Genomic DNA, 21,631 nt, shown 5'->3' with positions numbered 1-21,631 from the left:
GGGTCATGGAGCAAACACACAAAAGGTATAAGAAGAAAACAACATAAATGCAGTGTGCCGAGCAGGAATCAGAGCTCGATGAAACCCAGGACAGACCAGGGAGCTCTACAGACAGAAAAGACAAGGCGGTCCAGAAGTCATCACCCAGGGGGAGCGGCAGAAACGAGCGAGGCAAGGAGCGCAACAGGGACCCACAGAGAGAACAAGAAAAGACCGGAGGGGCTTGCTAGGAAGGGGTACGTCCCAGGAAACCGACGGTGAGGAGAGCAGAAAGCCTTCTCATGGGAGGCTGAGTCATAGAGAAAGGCAGGGAGGAAAGACACCAAACAAGAAATTCTGGACAGATGAGAAATACATGCTAACGTGAGACCAGCTGATAACTAGGTAGGGCAGAAAGGCAAAAAAAGGAAGGAGGTAAAAGAAGCCTCTGTGAAAGGAAATACCAAAAAAAAAAAAAAAGACAAACGGTTTCAGGAATTTCGCTTTATTAAATTTTAAAATCTGTTTTGTTTGTTTCTCTGTTGGGTAAGACTTGATTAAGAACAATGGTTTCCACAATCTCCAGAGGAGAAAGAGTATTGATGAGGTCAACTGACTTGGCAACAGTTAGAAGAGCTGAAAACAGTACAATTTACTCATGTCTGTTAACCATCTTAGCTCTAACCCACACACTGATTTTCACACTGACCACATGTACACACACATCAATGACCTTAATGATCAATTGCTTCATTTGTGAATCACAAAAGCTTCCTCTCTCTCACTTTTTCTCTTTCTGGGCTTATCAGTGTTTGGAGAAATCCCTGCTTCTTACTACCGCCCTAGAAAAGAAAGGGCAGAGTAAGAACGTGGCCTTTATATCAATATTGCTAAAAAGAAGGTTGATGGAAGCTTAAAACAAGGTTAAAACAATAATGGGGGAAAGATGTAAATTTCCTATAAATTCTACGTCTGGGCTCCTACACAACTAAAAACAGAACATCGTGATCATGCTTCACTTCCCTCTAGAAAACAGGAGAAAAAACAAAACACCGAGTAAGAACATAAAACAGTAAAAAAGAGCCATTCTGAAAAAGAATGGCAATTACTTTACTCTTGATCCTAGGAAAGTTTAAGAAGCTATGATTCATAGAATTCTTATTTTTAAACTGAAAAAATAGTCATCAGATTTCTCATTCCAAAAAACCATGCAAGAAAAAAGCAGGCACATACAGAGGCCGGAGGAAGATAAAGGAAATGAATCTGAAGCCACAAAGATCTGAACCATCACTGAGAAGAAGCAATTCCTCGATATCCGGCACTTTGAGGAATTCTTCAGTGAAAGTTAATGTCTGGGGCCAGCATCCTATTATAAGCTCCCATTTCCCCTATTATATCTACTACTTTTCTATCCACACAGAAGGAAACTGATTGTAAGCAGATTACCAGCTTTAGCAGTAGAGCAAAAATAACTCAAATATTACACACTAAAGCAATGGGTTAACAAAGAGAATGTCAGACGCATGAGTCGTGCCACTTGGTATTTGCAGAACTATCTTCTTTCAGCTGCTCAAAAATCCTAAACGGCATTGGGTTGCTTCTTGAAATCTGCCTTTTCTTCAGTTTTTTTTAAACCATTCTTCCATGAATATTATATCAGGTCACTTGACCCTACAGTCTATTCACAGGCATCCGACACAATTATTTACTTCCAGGAACGGCTGCTATTCCAAGGCACTGGGGCACGTCTTGAAGAATAAACCTGGTTCTCTGTCCCTACTGACGACACAGTGAAAAAAGGATTCTCTAAGCTCAGAGAAGATGTGGAAGCCAAACTGTGCTGTTTCCAAGGTAAGATGCCCTGAAAAGAAAAGAAAACAAACAAACAACAAAAAACAGTTAAAAATCAACCAGATTTCCAAAACAAAAGAAACTCTAATGAAGTAGTGAAAATTCTTGCTAAGACTGAATGATAAGTAACTCATAAAAAATTTCAATCTTTCACTTCAGTTTTAAATATTCTATAGTTTCAAAAAAAAAAAAAATGTTACAGGGCATCACAGGTTCCACAGTAAAAAATACTGCAAATAACTTCTGTTCCTGAAATTAACAAAAAGTATCCATTAAAATTATAAAGAAATTTTGGTGACTGACATTTTGATCTTTACCTTGGCCAGGACAGAACACGGGCTTTGAGAAAACACTATTTCTCTGTGTTCATATCTGACTTGGAAATGGTATGAACAAGTGTGATTTATACGGAGCCATAAAGTGAGTTACAGAATTGATGCCCTGGAAAATTTCTTCCAGCCATAAAACTCTGAAATTGCACACTAACTGGTGATAAAATCTTGAAACCACTGAACCAGCTGTAGGCAAGCCATTTGACTTTGCCCTGATTCTCTCATCTATAAAATACAGGGCTCGTTCTTCCAACAGGTGGAGATGGGTACCAGGATCACCTGAGGAGGGCTTAAAATACAGCTGCCCACCCAGCTGTGGCTCTAAAGAGCTCTAATCTCTGGATTAGGTGGAGGCATTTGTGACTGTCACTGTATAAGGAGCCCTGGGTCATTCTGCCTACACTTGTGCTTAAACCACCACCACACTGGTCAGGGTGCCACTCTACCACCCTCAGAGTCATAAAACTGGGCAGGAGGGATACCATTACCCCAGCTTGACAGATTTAAGACAAATGAATCACTGCATCATTGTCTCTTTCTCTAAAAATCCCCCGTTCAGAGAAGAGGCCGAAACTAAGATTGAGGCTAACGTGCCACTTGGATAAACACTTCCATGTAGCTTCTTTTAGCCCTAACTGTCGCCTTGGTACATAAATAGAACACAACTGCTGGACAAGCTCCTTCGCTGACCATCCCAGAATACGAGCTGATGTGAAAACGAGAGCAGCACCATGTCATTTCTTACTGAAATTACAAAGCTGTCCCCCCAGCCCCCCAGCAGAAGCAATGTGTCCCCCAGAACACGTACCTGCAGAGCTGCTAACCAGGCCCAGGCCTGCTCCAGGGCACCCGCTCCTCTGATTCCAGGGCCAATGGCGGTGCTCCCTATCGGCGGGGTCACGTGGGTTCAGTGGACTCTGTTGGTGCCCAACACCCCCAAAATAATACTGTCGTCTCCCAACGAAAGGGACACAAAACTGGGCTTTCGAAGAATACCATTTTCCTTCATCTTGCTGGGTTCTGTTTGCAGGCCCTCATCCAAGTCCACATGGCTTCTGAGTGACCTCACTCCAGGTCTGTCACCAAACCAACAGTGCTGTTTTACTTTTTTTTTTTTCCCACCAGAGAAATATGACTTGGTTGTAAGAGGCCTCCGGGCCCCAAGAGTGTGCTCGATTGTCCAAGACAAGCTGAAGAAGTGGGTCAAGATTTCACGTAAGGACAAGGCAACCAGACAGATGGGCACTGGAAGCCTTCCGTGACACTCTGATCCTGGTAAGTTACATTCACTAGGGGCTTAAACATGTTTTTTAAAAGAAGGGTAGTAACAAGTTCATTCAGCACTGTTTTATTTCACATGAGTAGACACTGAATTAGTATCCTCAACAGTCACGGCCCTTCGACCTTGTGAATCACTGTCCTAGAATTCAACAAGAGTCTACCAAGCAAGAGTCCTACTCCTCACTCAGCTTTGAAATGCAAAATTCGGTTTCTCTTCTTGGTGCTTTCAGTCATATCAAAATAGAGAGTCCCCTCAACCACTTCATTATCAACCTCTTCTGCCTGGAAAATCCGGCATTGCTTCTGCAGCTGAGAGTCACTGCCACTGTGAATGCTACTCTGAAATTGTAAAAGAGTTTGTACAGCTGAGAAACTAGGGTCAAGTTTTAGCTCTCTCTTCTATCTTTGATGAAGTAAAGCTCCGGGGAGACTCCACACTGTTTCCAGAGCCAGGCTGCCTGGGGTTCACATCCCGTCTCCCTAGCTTACTGCTTGCATCGTGATCTCAGGCAAGTGGCTGAATCTCTCTGTGCCTCAGTTTCTCCATGTAAAAAATGGGGCTATAACGGGATAACAGGATTGTTGTGAGAGTCAAATAAATCTAGATGCAGAAGCACATTCTAAGCACTCCATCGATATTAGCTATTACTATTTGCTTTATGTAACTCCAAATTCTCATACTGTTCCACATGTGTACACAATGTTTGCTTAACTAAGATACTACCCACTTGAGGCCTGGGACCACATCTTGAGTATTTCTGACGTTCCCCCATGGCACCTACTAGTCACTCAAGAGGTAAAAATGAACCTACTCAGTATCGATTGTTATACCGGATGAACAAGGAAGTTCTCAAACCCAGACCTGTACAAACATGCATTCCCTGCCCTGGAGCAGCCTGTATGTTGGGTGGGGAAACAAAACACAGGAAAACACTCCTGCAGCAATATCAAGTCATAAAAGATTGACCGCCAAGGGGGCTCCTCGTGAGCCGGGGCCCTGGAGAGGAGGAGCCCTCCCTGCCCCTGGAGGCGAGTGGAGCTTCCACAAGAGGCGGGCACGGAGAGCGGATTCCAGCACACCTGTTCATCCCACAGACATTCACCGCACACCTTCCGCAGGCCGAGATACGGCCACGAGGGACCTAGAAAAGGCCCCAGCACCACAGGACCGAAAAGGGCACTCACTCCACATGATAGCTGAGTTCTGAAGTAAGGAGGAAGGGTGTTCTCTCGGATGAAACACAACACTGCTTCAATGCCTCACAAACAGGAGCCAAGGCTGGCATTACGGTCGCTCCGGCTTCCAACAATGGCAAACACACAGAGGTTAACAACTTTTCCTGTTCTGTACTTTAAGTACACTCCACTGTTTATGAAGCACATTAAAGAGACATTCTCTATTCTGAACACAAATAACATATAAGACGTTTACAGACACACACAGTCAATATTATTGGAAAGATTTTCAGAGGCTGTGGAGGCCCAAATGAATGCCGGTTCATAAAGCCCTGTACCATCTCCTCCCACCCTTTCCCTTCTTCCCTCTTCTATAGCGCCTGCCCACAGACATCAAAGATCCCCTAGGGAAGTGCCTGAAGATGCATGTGGTGGCAGGAATCAGTTAGTCACGATGGGCGGAAGGATTAACACTTGTATCTTTGTCTTCTACATCTTTCCACTGATGACAAACCTCCACTCATCTCCTCCCGGAAGAGAATGCCTTCGGGTAAAGGAACCTCTTATAAATATTGACTGGCAAAAGTGCTCTCAATCCCTTACTGATGGCGGACCACTATACAAAGATGGGTTAAGTCCAACACGCTGTCATCACAAATAAGACACATTTCTGAGCGCTTCCCTCATCCTCTGCAAGACTTTCAACCGCTTCTTCTCTCTAGGATGCACACTGCTGGATCCCACCATCGCCCCTGGAAACAGAATAATCTTTTCCTTTTTTTTTTGGTTGCCCTGCGCAACTTGCCTGCCCAGCAATGGAAACCACGCCCCCTGCACTGGAAGTACAGTCTTAACCATTAGACCGCCAGGGAAGACCCAGAATAAACTTGATTAAGGATGTCCAAACTACTCAATTAAATCTAGTCAAAAATTTCTTAATGCACAAAGTACTGGACTCGAATATGTTTAAAACATTCAAAGGCAAACTGAAAAATGAGGTTAGAACCTCTACAACATAGATTACATAACATTCTTAACCTTCATGTACCCATGAATGTTAGACTCATCAACAAAGTAACAGTCAACCCACTGTTCTTTAGTCCCTTGGTTTGGTACTGGAAAATCACCCTTCCTGTATGTCATTTGTTAACCCCTTAATTAGGAATGTCACTAAGAGACTAAACAGGGTAAGAGGAGACCTTTCACCAGGGGCAATTAAGGCTTTCCCAACATTTACTTTTTCTGAACGTCCAAGCACAGCCTGTTGATTGAGTGACAATGACATGTAATGGGAACTTTGATAAAAAAGACATAGGGCTTTGGAAACTACTGAATACTCCAATAAAGGGACTAACTGCAACTCCATGCAAGTGAAAAGCTATCTTCCAACTTGAAAAACACATTTACTCAGTCATTTTATATTGCCAACACCCTTGTTTTACAAAAAACAGAAACAGGAGCAATTAATGTATATATTCATCATTTAGACACATTCAAATCAAACTCGTGTGCTCAAGTACTTCAGAGTAACCTATGTTTATGCAAAAAGTTATCCCAAAGATTAAATGAGATAAAGCGTGTAGGTGATTTGAAACAAGTATGGCAAACAACCACTACTAAACATTGCCCAGTATTACTGTTCCTAATTTTCCAACTTGTAATCATACTAAGCAATTGTAAAGCATGATTATGTATACATAATGTATATAAGCTAATACGTGTTACTACTAGAAATAAAGCTTTTATGTTATCCACCAAGCAATGCTATTCATCTAGACAGAGGTGAGTTTTATTTGAACAGAATGATCCAAAAAGAAGCAGAGAAAACTTGTTACAGGGTAGAATGTTAAATGTTAGCTCTAATCTCTGCTTATCAACTAAAGACACAACCTCTACGTCGTCTCGTGAGGAATTATAATCGGCAGTCAGCCGATCTTAGAGAACACGCTCAAAATGAACAGTTAAGACCTAAAGCTCGTGGATAAGGGGCCATTTACTTGCGAGGCTGTGCCAACCACTGAAATCTGATTACTTCAATACTGACACTGAAATCCTACATAAATTCATTACATGTCTCTTGCTGGAATTTTTTTTGCAAGTCCTTACACACAAAAAAAATTATACCCCTAAGCCACTTAAACTGACAAGACTACATCATCCTGGGCGCATCCGGCTTTTAAAACATTTCAGTCGCTTCGGCCACGCATGATTTACGATGATAGAGAATCACTGACGATGACAGGGAAAGCGCAAAAGCCAGTTTGGAGAGCACGTGCTTTCCTAAGTCAATACGAAAAGTAACCCTACGCCCACATCACGAACGGGGTAAAAAAAAAATCTTCGCGTTTCCAAGCTGAATCTCGACCCGGGGAGGGGGCGGCCAAGGCACACGCCCTCCTCGCACGCCGGGCCGGCGCCACGGTGCCCGGGAGCCCCCGTCCCTTCGCCCCGCGCGCTCGGACGCAGGTGGACTCCAGGCCGGGGCGGCCGGACGCGGGCCACCGAGCCCCGAGGGCCGCGGGGAGGGGCCGGCGCCGCGGGGCCGGGGAGGGGAGCCGGGCCGCACTCACGCGCCCGCGGGCGGCCCCGGGGCCGTCGCCGCGTCTCCCCGGGTCGCGCCCCGACAGGGGAGCGGGGCGGGGCGGGGTGGGTGAGGGGGAAAGACCTGGCTCCTCGTTCCCTCCGGAAGCCGCCGGGCAGGCAGGAAGTGACGAAGCAGACGCCGTCCGGTCCGCGCGGGAACCGGGTCCGCGCGTCCGGTCGCCGGCGCGGCGCAAAGAGCCCCCGCGGAGCAGCCCGGCCGCGCGCCGCCGGCGGAGCGAGCCGCGTGAGTGGCCCCGCGCCCTGCGCCCCGCGCCCCGCCCCGCCGCGCGCCCCGCCCCGCCCCGCCCCGCCGCGCCGCCCCCAGGCCCGCTGCCCGCGCCCCGGAGCGAGCCGCCGGCTGCGCGCACCAGAGACGCGGCGGGAAGGCCGGGGCTGGCGGGGCTGGCGGGGCTGGCGGGGCTGGCGGGGGGGGCCGCGCGCTGCCCACCCCGGGACGGGGCTTCACCGTCCGCCCGCCCGCTCTGCTTTCCGGGAAGAGCGCGCCTCACGCGTCTGGGTCGGGCCGGCAGCGCGCAAGTCGTGACTCCCCCGCCTGGGGGTGGCTCCGGGCGAGTTGTGTAACCCTCACCCTCACCGCCGTCATCCCCGGGGCTCCTGCCAAGTGGGAGCTCGAGTGCGCCCAGCACGCGGGTGGTGAGGAGTCACCGAGTCTGTGGGCTGCCCGGCACGGGCGCCCTCAGATGCCCACTGCCCTTCATCGGCCCGCGGGTGGGAGGCCTGTGACTTTGTCCCCTTCCGCTCCGGGAGCCCCAAACCTTGAGCGCTTCGGAGGAAGGAGAGAAAAATCCCGTCAGTGGTGGTGGTGGGTTGTGTTGTGTGAGGAACTCCTGGAACTGTTTAAGTGAGTCCCATCTGGATTCGTTTCAAAATAACAAAGCTCTTAAGTGAGAGGCGAAATTGGTAACATTTAAGGCGTGATGACAAGGGATCTTCAATTTTGAAGATCCCCCTGGAGGAAGGCATGGCAACCCACTCCAGTCTTCTTGTCTGGAGAAATCCATGGACAGAGGAGCCTGGTGGGCTACAGTCCATGGGGTCGCAAGGGGCAGACACGACTTAGGGACCAAACCACCACCACCAGAGGTAGCATCAGGAACCCCAAACAGGAAAAAAGAAAAAAATATATATATATATATATATATTTTTTTTTAGTTTATGATACAGCCACTTGATCCCAAGGAGAGGTTTAGTTCTCTACGTAGAAGTTTGTCAAACTGAAATCTATCCCTAGTTGTTCACGTTTTGCCAACTTTATCTCTGGATACTTATGTTCGGCACTTATGTTCTGGATACTTATTTCAGCAACTCCTTGCTGAAATAGTTCAAGCATTAATTTACAGAAAAAAATATGTGGAAAAAGTTCCGTTTTCTCAGAAAAGCCCTGCATGACAATCCAAGCACATGGTGAGCTTGCTGAAATATCCATTAACATGCCAGGAAGGAACCATTGTAATGCCCCTGGGCATTTTGTCCTCAAGAGGGAGGTTGTGTGAGTACACTTGGCTAGACTGTGGTGAGCTGGGAGGGGGCCGGTCATAGTTCAGGCCACTTGGGAGCCATGGTCTGTACGGTGACTTTGGACAGGCTTACAGAGTCGTGTCATTGGTCGTGACAGGGGACTGGGCAGGGCAGGCCTACCCTTGGTGCAAATCTTTCACAACTACACTACTAAAAATAACTCAAGTGCGTGTCCCCGGAACAGTAGTGTTACTGCATACTGTCATTGCATACCAATCAAGTTGTATAACTCTTGGTAAAATTTCACCATTTGTGGTTAGCAGTATTTTAGAATCCTCCTCCGAATATAAAGCGAGACTGGCATATTTGTAGCAGGAGGAAGACAGCTCTGAAGGAACACACCATTTATTGAGGGGTGCAGGAACAGAATTTTGTGAAACGCAAGAAATTAACCTGGCTCAGAAGAGTCAGGTGTTAGAACACAGGTAGGAGACCCTTTCACAGTTGTGTCAGATAAAGGGCACCGACAAAATGTCTCAGTAGCCATAGATATGTATGTTCCTTGTTCCTTCTCTAATTTCTTACTAACTCCCAATCCTGAAACGTACCCCACTCAGGGACAGCGTGGTAATGCCGGGCCTTCCACAGCATCTCAAATCAGACATCTAAAATCATCTCTCTCTCTTTTTTTAAAATAATTGTATTTATTTTTGGCTGTACTGGGTCTTCATTGTTGCGCAGTCTCTTCTTGAGTTGTGGCGGACGAGGGGCGGGGTACTCTGCAGTTGCAGTGCATTCGCACTGTGGGGGCTTCCCTAGCGCAAGGGCTTCAGTACCTGCAGCAAATGGGCTCAGTAGTTGTGGTTCCTGGGCTCTAAAGCACCGGCTCAAGGGTTTAGTTTCTCCGAGGTATGTGGGATCCTCCCGGACCAGGGATCAAACCCACGTCTCCTGCTTTGGCAGGCAGATTCTTTACCATTGCCACCAGGGAAGCCCTAAAGTCATCTCTTAGAGCCCGAAACAGTCATTGTTATTTTACATTTTGGCACCAATGAAAATCTAGAAAAAAATTCTAGATTCCTCACCCATAAAGACAGTTATAGTCTCTGATCTTCCAAAAGTTTCCCCTTTTAAGGTAGGCTGATTACTTACCATGAATGATGTTACACTCAGAGAAACTCTGGAGTTCAGATTTAAGGCATAAGAATCAAACTGTGAATAATGTCAAATCCCCCTGCACCTCCCACTCTCTTTAAAAAAAAAATCCATTGCCAGTCTTTAGTAGCTAGTAACTGTGTATGTTTAATGATTTAATAATGTTTAGATCTTGCAGCTATAAAATTTCATCATTTAAATTCTGTTTTTATTAGTCTCTGACTAATTTACTAAGACCAATCTTTATTTTCATCAGACACACATAGATGTTTCAGAGACATTACTCTTGCCCTCAGTGTCTAGAATTTAAGTTAAATGGCCATTCAGTGATACTCACTTTATTATAAATGAATACAGTCTGTCCCTAGACCTCTGATAGAGATTGCAGGTGTAAGAAAGGGGCCAACATGCTACCTGACCTGGGAGCAGACCCTGGGGAAATTGCATTTTATGCAGAGGCAAACTGTAAGAAAGAAAACAGACTCCGCCCTTAATGTGCACTTATTAACTGAGACAAATCTACATTAAAAAACATTTTGGAGGCTCATAGGACAGATATTTCAGTGGAGGAATTTCTGCAATGCTTTCACTATTTTAGGATGTCTAGAAAAAATTGCAAAATGATTTCTTAGACATTCCACATACCCTTTTTCTTGGTATTAGAAAATGACTATCATTAGAAACTACAGTAAGTTATCACCTGTCATTTGTTCAGTTTTTCTCCTTTTGATAGAGTGTCTAAAACAACACTTCTGAATTTCTTCCACATATTAAATCATTTATACTTACTTAGTTGAGATTTAACACAAGGGAACAACTTTCTCTTTAAGGAACAATTCAATGAACTTCCCAATGGCAAGTGAGAAACCAGGACTCTTTCCCTCGCTACTTGATACACTTGCTGTTATCACTCTTATTTTCTGTGGGAATGTCCAAAGAATGCACTTCCTTGAATAGAAGTCACAGCTGTGTAAATAGCAAAAAGTGACTTTTTATAGCTTCTTTCAACCACATTTGGCCAGGAGGCCAAGGCTGCATAGATAAAGTTGCAGACATGTTCGATTTGCAGGTGCTTCAGGGGCCTGTGGGAGAGCATGGTCCTGGCCATCACATCTCATCAAAGCCGCTGTCATGAATCCAGCACTGTCCTGTTCTCTTAGCATCCTGGCCAGTTGTGTGGGCCTGTGTCTTAAGTATTCAGGTGCATTTGCCTGGGTAATAGTTACAGGTTGGAAAATGTGCAATAATATTTCAACCCATATCCCTTTTAGAAATATTTTTTTAATCTCGAAGTTTGAACTTTTATGTAGGGGCTATGATGTTTCAAAGTCAGAAATAAGGGGAAATGCGTTCTGTCCCTTAGTGATCTAGATCAAGGTTGGTCAACTTTTTCTTGCCTTTTTTTAACTTAATTTTTTATTTTATTAATTAATATATTAGGATATGAGTGGTGGTTTACCATATTGTGTTCGTGTCAGGAATACAGCAAAGTGACTTAGTTATACATGTACATATATCCATTGTTTTTCAGATTGTTTGCCAATATAGTTTATTACAGTGTTGATTAGAGTTCCTGGTGCTAGACAGGAGATCTTTGTTGATTATTTGATATATAGTGGTGCAAATGTATCAATCCCAGACTCCTAATTTATCCCTCTCCACCCCCTCCCCTTTCCCCTTTGGTAACCATAAGTTTGTTTTCTAAGTCTGTGAGTCTGTTTTCTGTTTTGTAAATCTTAACAGGCCAGATTGTATATATTTTAGGCTTTGAGGGCTGTGAGGCAAAAATGGAAGATACTGGTAGTACTCTCAGCCATTTAGAATGTATCCATTGGAAATGTGAAACCATTTTTGGCTCCTAGGCCACACAGAGACAAGCAGGGGCTGCCGCTGGCCAGCAGGCCCTCTGCCCGCCTTTGTCTGGTCGTCACAATGTCACCAGCCCTCTTGACTATCTTACAGGCTGATGCCTAGGGGCTACGGAGTGATGGGGGACGATGGGCCCATGGACTACAGCGTCCATGAGGCCTGGAATGAAGCCACCAACGTCTACCTGGTGGTGATCCTCGTCAGCTTCGGGCTCTTCATGTACGCCAAGAGGTAAGGCTCGAGGTTCTCAGGGTTGATAAGATCCTGAGCATTTACAAGTTTTGCAGGTTGGTTGGTCTGATCTAAATTCAATGCACAAAAATGATTTCATCGGCATTTTGGTTCCTACCATGGCCCTGCCCTCAAATACCAGACACCAGGACCTGGCCTGGAAAACCCAGCTGCTCTGGGAGACGGGCTGTGAGCGCCGCTCTCGGCTCCCAGGCCAGCTGCTCGGTACTCCCATTCTATCCCTTCTGATATAGCTCAGAGTTACCACTCAGCCAGTTCACTGTCACCCTCGGATGAGCACAGATTTTTGGCCCACGTCCCTGAAATGCACAAACACTAACTCCTACGTGTTCAGCACTTCTGTCCTCGCACGTTTCAAGCTTTCCCTTCTGTTTCTTACGCGTGACTGTGTCCCAGAATTTAGTGAACGATGTTGTACGGTCCGATTTCCTGTCTGTCGATCCCGCAAACACTCAGTCCCCCAAGAACAGGGATTTTTATTTCACCTTTGTGTCCCTGCAGTGGCGCACAGTGTAAATCTTCCACAAATACTTCCTGCTGTAATTCCAGACACTGTCGTGCAGTTTAACTGTCCTTTTCCACACTCCCGGGCTCCTTTAAGGACAGTGAACGAAAAGGGAGGGAGGTGTTGCTTTCAAGAGGAAGAACAGCAGTAGCTGGATTGAGTTGCTTCTGCTCATAGCCACATGCTTTGTGACGTCCTGCACCAAGGTCAGAGGCATTAGACAGTTCAGGATAATTAGTCATCCAAGAATAATTGCTGCCTGGCCTGGGAAACAGTTCAGATTCACACTGCCCGTGGGACACGCAGGCTTGCCCTTCACAGCCCCATGAACCCTGAGCCGCTGGCCTCCTGGACTCCAGGCTGGGGGAGGGGCGAGAAGAGCCCCCACGGATCACCCCAGGGCCACTGGCAGGTGACAGCGTCCCCTAGAAAGAGCTGCCGCCTCCTCCCCACCCCACCGTCTTAAAAGCATAGACAGGCTGTTGTTCATTTTAACTAGATGACCCCACTAAGGCCATGCTACTCTATTTAAGAAATAGTTTTATTCATTGTTTCCCAGAATTAAGGTACGCTCGCATTCTGTCTATTCTCTACCTCCAGTAAATTAGCTTTATTTGCATGACATGACGGGGAGGAAAAAAAAAATCAAAATCGTCCTTTTTTTGTCTGTGCATTTTTCCGAACAATAGGGCATTTTTGTGGAGATGAGGGGAGACATGTCCTATGAAGTGGGTGTATTCAGTCACTACTTTTCCTTTCTTGTAACTCGGTGACTATACATATACAACTTCTTACTTTTAGTGAAAGAAAGAATACTTGAGCCAAGGTAGCATCTCACGGGGACAAAACCGAAGATGAACTCATGGCCACTTATGTCCTTTTAATGCAGCTTCTGGTTACTACGATCATGAGAGTGTTACAGTCCTATAGCTGTGAATGCAGATCTCTTTTCTGCATTGTTTTTGTGTTTTAGGAATAAAAGGAGAATTATGAGGATATTCAGTTTGCCACCTCCAGCAGAAACTCTGTCAGAGCCCAACTTTTATGACACAATAAGCAAAATTCGTTTAAGACAGCAACTGGAAATGTACTCCATTTGTAAGTATACTCTGTGCCTAATTACATACACGTTGTTTAGTTGCTCAGTCATGTCTGACTCTTTGCAACCCCGTGGACTGTAGCCCGCCAGGCTCCTCTGTCCATGAGATTTCCCGGACAAGAATACTGGAGCGGGTTGCCATTTCTTTTCCTGGGCAATCTTTCCGACCTAGGGATCAAACCTTCGTCTCCTGCTTGGCAGGCAGATTGTTTACCACTGCACCACCTAGGAACCCTTATTACTTACATAAGCATGTTTAATACATACTTTTTAGATTTGAGTCTAGTTTTCAAAGGTTATCAGAAATAAATGATGGTGGCACAAGGACCTATATTCAATATCCTGTAATAAACCATAGTGGAAAAGAATATATGTATGTATATGTGAATCACTTTGCCATACTCCAGGAACTAACACAACATTTTAAATCAACTATACTTCAGTGAAAAAAAAATTTGTTTTTATTTTAAAAAATAGCTGATAATAGAAGCGTAGTACCCGGTTAGCATGAAGTTAGTGCTTCAGGACCCTTCCCCCATGCAGAGCCCTCCCCCTGAAAGGAGCCCTAGCAAGCGGTTCATGTGATCACGTTTTTGAAAATTCAGCAAAAATTAGATGTTTTGCTAGCCGATGAGACTGCTGTCTGGTCCTCTTCTGACTTGCCTCATGTGCAGCGGCACTGAGGTGGCCACGAGCACTTTGAGGATCCAGCTAAGGGGAGGTTTTGAGTTGAAGCTACTTTTAGTGTGGGTTTGAATTTTGTGTTTACAGAGTTTGCAGTCACTTTAGTTTCAATTAAATGACCGAGTACTGCAGCCACATTATATGTGTATAGGAGCAGCTTCCAGGCCAGAGGTTATTAACATATCCTGTGACACCGAACGCTGAGTGTGTAGGTGCTGGAGAAGAAACAAAGGTTAGAGGGCACGGAGCCAGGGTGAATTGTACATCCAAGCCACAACCTCTGATGCCACCGTTAAAAAAAATGAGGTGTGGCTTCCATGGTGTGTCATTAAATGAGGAAGGGCAAGATGTAATTATATATATGCTAGGGCGCCACTCCTTTAACACTGAATGACTACGACACGTATGTGTAGTAAAAGTGTTCTCTATCAAAAAAAAAAAAGTTCTCTATCATTTTTCTTATCAACGTATAGTTGAGTTACAGTGTTGTGTTATACCTGTGTTTACATGTATATAGCCCAGTGATTCAGCTATACATTTATAAATATATATATATATTCTTTTTCAGATTTTTTTCCCTATAGAGCACCACGAATATTGAGTATAGTTCCTTGTGCTCTTTAGTAAGCCCTTGTTGGTCATCATTTTATGCTCAGTCGTGTGCATGTGTTAATCCCAACCTCCCAATTCATCCCTCCCCCACTCCTTTATATCTGTGGGTCTACTTCTGTTCTGTGAAAAAGTTCATGTATATCTTTTTTTGTTTTTTTAAATGTCACATATAAGCAGTATCAATGATATTTCTTTCTCTGACTTACTTCACTTATACGGATGTTTAGATTGCTTTCATTGTCTTGGCTATTATAAACAGTGAACTTGGCTTGACTATTATAAATCATGCACCTGTGAACATTAGGGTGCATGTACCTTTTCATATATCCAGTTTTCTCTGGACATATGTCCAGGAGTAGGGTTGCAGGATTGGACATCTTTAGTTTTTTGAGGCTCGTCTGTCCTGTTCTCCATAATGGTTGTACCAGTTTATATTCCCACCAAGAGTGGAGGAGGGGTCTCTTTTCTCCACATTATTGTTTGTAGATTTTTTGATGCTGGCCATTCTGACCCTTGTAGTTTGGATTTGCCTTTCTCTAGTAATTAGCGACGTTGAGCATCCTTTCATGTGCTTGTTGGCCATATGTTGTGTCGTCTTCGGGGAAAAAAGTCTGTTTAAGTCTTCTGCCCATTTTTTGATAGGATTGTGTGTAAAAATGTTCTGTATAATTATGCAAGCCTGGAGGAAAGCTTGGAAAGATACACATGAGATTATTAGTATTCATTACCTTGATGGGGATGCTGTGGAACTCAAGGAGAAAAGACAGTATTTTTAAAAGAAAGATATGTGCAGTAAAATGTTAAATGTGTATGTGTGCACGCTGATGGACATAAAGAGAAGCGAGAAAGAATGATCAGCAAGATATTACTAGTATATCTCTCAGGAGACTGGAATTTCAGGTGAAAAGTGGGAAAAAGACATATATACATATGAGTTTTCTAACACAAGTAGAACTTCTAAAATTTCTTCAGCATAAATCTCACCCTGAGAACTATAGGCAGCAGTTCCTCTGTGGAAAGGGGCTGCAGGGCTGATCAGGTGGGAGGAAGATCCACTTTCATTGTTTCCTCTTTGGGTCCCTTTTGCATTTTGTATCATATTCGTGTGTTACTGGTTCAGAATAAGAAGTAAAACTGAATTTAACAGAGCAGCATTATTCATAGTAGCCAGAAGATGGAAACAACCCAAGTGTCCTTGACTCCTGAATGGATCCATAGCCTGTGGTCTGTACATGCACAGAGTATTTATTATTCAGCCTTTAAAGGGAAGGAAATTCTGACAGGTGCTACGACAGGCATGAACCTCGAAGACATTATGCTTCATAATTACTCTTATCAGGAAGTGAAGGAAGCCAGTCACAAAATAACAAATAGTGTGTGACTTCACTTCTGTGAAGCAAATTCGCAGAGACAGAGAGTCAGAGTCCTCACCAGGAGCTGCAGGAGGAGGGAACAGGGAATTTTTCTGTGTGGAGGAGAGAGGTCAGCATGGGGTGGGGGACAGACGGCTGCTGCTGGTGGCAGCACAGCAGTGTGAATCGAGCTTCTGCCCTTGAACCACTTGCTGCTGCTGCTGCTGCTGCTAAGTCTCTTCAGTCGTGTCCGACTCTGTGCGACCCCACAGACGGCAGCCCACCAGGCTCCTCCATCCCTGGGATTCTCCAGGCAAGAATACTGGAGTGGGTTGCCATTTCCTCCTCCAGTGCATGAAAGTGACAAGTGAAAGTGAAGTCGCTCAGTCGTGTCTGACTCTTGGCGACCCCATGGGCTGCAGCCTACCAGGCTCCTCCGTCCATAATAACGGTGAAAATGGTGAATTTTAATGTTCTTGTATTTTACCTAAAAAAAAAAAATCCTCAATAAAACCTAAGTATTAAAAACACAGAGAGCGAGAAGCTCTGTATGGAAAATTAAAAATAAAGGATTAGGTTTTCCTTGATGCCTACTCAAAACAGAGGTTAGTGGGAGTGCCCTGGTGGCCTAGCGTTTAGGATTCAGTGCTTTCATTGCAGAAACCAGAGTTCGATCCCTGGTGGGGGATCTAAAATCCTGCGATGCCACGCAGCGCAGCCAAAATACAAAAACAAGAAACCCCCAGAAGTTAGCTTCCATCAAAAAAATAAAATACTCACTAGCATAGCATATACAAGTTTGAACCCAGTGTAGCGTTCTTTTTCTTCTTTGGTGAGAATGGCAAAAACTGAAAACTGAAATTTGTCCGAATGCCTGTGTTTGTAAGGTGTATTAGTTTTCTGTTGCTACTCCATTGCCACAAATTCAGTGGCTGACACAGCACAAATCTTACAATTATAGGTTAAAAGTCCCACAGCAGTTTCACTAGGCTAAAATCATGGTGTCAGCAGAGTTCTGTTTCTTTCTGGAGGCTGTGAATGAGAGTGTGTTTCTTTGCCTTTTCCAGCTTCTAGAAGCTACCGCATTGCTTGGTTTGTGGCCTCATTCACCCGTCTTCAAAGCCAGTGACATCGCGTCTTTCTGATCAATCTTGCATTTTTATAGCTCCCTTTGTCTCTGAACTCAGCCGGTAGAGGTTCTCTGATTTTCAGGGCCCCTGGGTTGGGTCCTGGGCCAAATAATCAAGGTGATTACATAATCCCCCCTCTCAACGTCCTTCATCACGTCTTTAAAGTCCCTTCTGCCCTAGAAGGTAACATATTCACTGATTATGGAGATTAGGATGTGGACATCTTTGGAAGCCATTGTTCTTATAAATAGTGAGTATTTGCACATTTAATGAGTCCCATCACATTGCATCATTCTTAGTGTTGATGACATATCTAATCCTGATTTAGTCTGTAGGTTCAAGGAAGAAGCAAACAAAATTTTCTTCCTTAAAGAGTGAAAGTTGCTCAGTCGTGTCCGACTCTTTGTGATCCCATGGAATATACAGTCCATAGAATTCTCCAGGCCAGAATACTGGAGTGGGTAGCTGTTCCCTTCTCCAACGGATCTTCCCAACCCAGGGATCAAACCCAGGTCTTCTGCACTGCAGGCAGATTCTTTAGCAGCTGAGCCACCAGGGAAGCCCAAGAATACTGGAGTGGGTAGCCTATCCCTTCTCTAGGGGATCTTCCCGACCCAGAAATTGAACTGGGGTCTCCTGCATTGCAGGAAGATTCCTTAAAGAGGACCCCCCCAAATTGTATAAGCTTTAGGCCACAAAAGTCTGGATCCACCCTGAGTATATTAACAAATAGTATTTCTTCCTTTGCTGGTAAAAACTTAACGAAGAGACTGAAAGCTTCAAAGCTAGACCATTCACAAGACTTTGGCTCTCCACTCTCTAATTTTCAGGTTAAGACCTTCAATAATTATTTCTCAGAAAAACAAAAACGGTACAGAATTGCAAGTATGTTTTTTCTTCTTGTTTATATTAATGACAATGTTCAGTAAATGTCTTAGGCTTGTCATTTAATATATAGTCAAATTCTTTATGATGTAGACAAAAGCATTATTAATCATTTATCTTGAGGTGGAGATGGAGGATAAGAAAAAAGGACATTACAAAATGTTACTTTGAGTTTAGTAGCTTAATTAGTATTTACCATATATTTTGGGCTTCCCAGATGGTGCTAGTGGTAAAGAACCAGCCTGCCAGTGCAGGAGATGGTGGGAGACGCGGGTTTGATCCCTGGATCAGGAAGATCCCCTAGAGCAGGGCATGGCAACCCACTCCAGTATTCTTGCCTGGAGAATCTCATGGACAGAGGAGCCTGGCGGGCTACAGTCCACAGGGTCACAAAGAATTGGACACGACTGAAATGGCTGAGCATGCACACCCTCTGTGTTTTAATGTTCTGAATAAGCCAGTGTACAAAACAATAATAATAAACATTTGAAAATGGATATCAGCACTGCTGAGAAATTAGAGGATCACAAAATATCATAAATTTCCTCTAGTGAAAAAAAACTGCTTAATTCTAAGCTAATTCTTTACTGAGAATCATAACTGTAATTTAATGATGTGAACTCATAATGATTTTGTGACTTTATTAATTGTATCTCCTTTTTTCTTGTTTTTTTGGTTTGTTTGTTTCCTAATAGCCAGGAAATATGACTATCAGCAGCCACAGAGCCAAGCTGACAGTGTGCAGCTCTCGCTGGAATGAAATCTCAGAAAATCAGTGGCATAAATGCTTGTCATTCAAGAGTGCAGTCTCCTCCCGCTACTAAATCATGACCAGCGTTTTTAACTTCTGTCTCCATGAAATCATTTTGTTTGTGACTTTCCCCCCCAGTTTTCTGGTGTGTTTGGTTTCACTTTTTAAAATTTCATCTCCAAATCATTTGTTCCTCAAATTAAAAATGCCTCCAAAGGCCTGAACACAGAGAGTCTGGGAAGGTAGACGGTCACCAGAGATGGCGCTCTTACCTTGTGAAAACCTTCGACTCCTTCAGGATGCTGCTGCTGCTGCTGCTAAGTCGCTTCAGTCATGTCCAACTCTGTGCGACCCCATAGATGGCATCCCACCAGGCTCCGCCGTCCCTGGGATTCTCCAGGCAAGAACATTGGAGTGGGTTGCCATTTCCTTCTCCAGTGCATGAAAGTGAAAAGTGAAAGTGAAGTCGCTCAGTCATGTCCTACTCTTAGCGACCCCATGGACTGCAGCCTACCAGGCTCCTCTGTCCATGGGATTTTCCAGGCAAGAGTACTGGAGTGGGGTGCCATTGCCTTCTCCAGGATGCAATCAGGAGCAAAAGCACAAGAGTCTGGAGCCTAGGCCACTTTCGAACTTTTTCGCAAAATTAAAAAATAAACATCAAATCATTGAAAGACCTTCCTCTTCGATTGTGTCATGGGATAAATGTCATAATGGATAAGGGACTAATGTGTGTTCTTGTGGCTGTTGTTACCTCAGATTGAATTAGCCGTCTTTGCTTCTTCAAGATTCACACAGGAAACTGTCTTTTCCGCATCGTGAAATCCTGATGCACACCCCCCTGCTGGTTGTGGAGGTGTCCTGGGACTGGAGTTCGTTCCCCTTCATTGTGTTCCCACGAGTTCCTTCTACCAGAAGAGTCTTCTTCCGGCCGTGCCAGGGCCGTGCTTCGGAATACATGGGCACCTCTGACTGGTGCTAGCTACTTGCTTTGGGATCTTATGACTATAAATGTTTAACTGCCTAGCTTCTTGGGCTTTTTTTTTTTTTTTTACCATAATAAGCTTCCCTGTAGACTCATACCTTGTACCATTTTTGTGCTGAAAACTTCATGCTGAAAACACTGAAATGTTTTTGCCCAGTTTTTCACATTTATTTAAATAAAAGCTGGTTGGAGGTAATAACAGGTATGTTTAACTGTCCATATAACTGTTCAAGAATTTGTTTGCAGGACTTCCCTGGTGGTCCAGTGGCTAAGACTGCATGCTGCCAATGCAGGGAGCCCAGGGTTCAATTCCCCATCAGGCAACTGGATCCCACATGCCACAGCTAAAGATCTCGAATGCAGCAACTAAGACCCAGAGCAGTCAAATAAATATTAAAAAAGAGAAAGAATTTGTTTTTGACTCAAAATGCAATTTTAAAAGTTAGAGTTAACATTTTGTATGTTATTGCCTTTTCCTTTACAATTATGAAGTAAAGAATATAAATTTTATTCTACTGGGGTTTTGTAAAAGATTTTTGTGTTTTTGAGGTGGCCCATTTTAAAAGTCTTTATTGGATTTGATATAATACTGTTTCTGTTTTTTCTGTTTTGGTTTTTTGGCCAAGAGGCATGTGAGATCTTAGCTCCCTGAACAGGGATCAAACCTGCACCCTTTGGGTTGGAAGGCAGAGTCTTAACCACTGCACCACCAGGGAAATCCCAAGAATGTAAATTTTAAATGAAAAAGTTTAGGCCAAATGAAATCATTTCAGGGAAGTTACAGTTACTTTAAAATTTATTCATGCAAAAATTTATATATTTTACAAGGTAGATTGTTGACCAAATGGAATAGTTCTTTCTTAACCCACAGATGAGTTTGAATTCCCCTCCTGTACACAGAATGAATACAGAGACTGAAGGATTGTAAACAGTGACAATTATGGCCTGGGGTGAGCAGAGCAGCAAGGGAACAGTCTCTTAAACTTTGCTCTTATGTAATCAGGAGTGGGAGTGGTTCATATGCTATCACTGAGGTAAGGCACAAACCTGGACAAATTATGAAAACTGGCTATCTCAACTGATTCGAACAAACTGTGTACCTAAATAAATATAAATCACAACAAAATTGATGGTGGTGATTTTTTATTTGTATACACTAATGATGAAAGCAAAAGACATTTGCTCCTTGGAAGAAAAGCTATGACCAATCTAGAGAGCATATTAAAAAGCAGAGAGATTACTTTACCGACAAAGGTACTTGTAGTCAAATCTGTGGTTTTTCCAGTAGTCATGTATGGATGTGAGAGTTGGACCATAAAGAAAGCTGAGCACCAAAGAATTAATTGGTGCTTTTGAACTGTGGTGTTGGAGAAGACTCTTGAGAGTCCCTTGGACCACAAGGAGATCCAACCAGTCCATCCTAAAGGAATCAGTCCAGAATATTCATTGGAAGGACTGATGTTGAAGCTGAAACTCCAATACTTGGGCCACCTGATGTGAAGAGCTGACTCATGGGAAAAGACCCTGAGGATGGGAAAAATTGAAAGCGGGAGAAGGGGGTGACAGAGGATGAGATAGTTGGATGACATCACCGACTTGATGGACATGAGTTTGAGCAAGCTCCAGGAGTTGGTGATGGACATAGAAGGCTGGCGTGCTGCAGTCCATGGT

General features: G+C 44.2%; 2 protein-coding genes across 3 annotated transcripts in view; one reads left to right on the top strand and one right to left on the bottom strand.

Moving 5' to 3' along the window:
* The window catches only part of SLC20A2 (solute carrier family 20 member 2), a 106,125-nt gene extending 98,804 nt beyond the window's left edge, over positions 1-7,321 (bottom strand). The window contains exon 1 of the mRNA XM_081519148.1: positions 7,285-7,321. The gene's annotated coding sequence lies outside the window, so the exon portion shown is untranslated. The remainder of the gene's footprint in view (positions 1-7,284) is intronic.
* A 33-nt stretch (positions 7,322-7,354) lies between these two features.
* On the top strand, positions 7,355-21,086 carry SMIM19 (small integral membrane protein 19). 2 transcript variants are annotated; one of them, XM_081519212.1, is made up of 4 exons: positions 7,355-7,446; positions 11,799-11,936; positions 13,436-13,560; positions 18,920-21,086. In XM_081519212.1, the coding sequence occupies exons 2-4, from the start codon at positions 11,803-11,805 to the stop codon at positions 18,982-18,984; spliced, it is 324 nt and encodes a 107-aa protein (XP_081375338.1). In that variant the 5' UTR covers positions 7,355-7,446; positions 11,799-11,802; the 3' UTR covers positions 18,985-21,086. The 2 variants fall into 2 exon arrangements, with proteins under 2 accessions (XP_081375338.1, XP_081375339.1); XM_081519213.1 differs by lacking the exon at positions 7,355-7,446 and adding an exon at positions 9,060-9,166.
* Positions 21,087-21,631: the final 545 nt, after the last annotated feature.

This window comes from Giraffa tippelskirchi, chromosome 8, assembly GCF_054371585.1.
Source record: "Giraffa tippelskirchi isolate mGirTip1 chromosome 8, T2T-mGirTip1v1.2.pri, whole genome shotgun sequence".
Classification (NCBI taxonomy): domain Eukaryota; kingdom Metazoa; phylum Chordata; class Mammalia; order Artiodactyla; family Giraffidae; genus Giraffa; species Giraffa tippelskirchi.
This window is presented reverse-complemented; position numbering and strand designations above follow the sequence as displayed.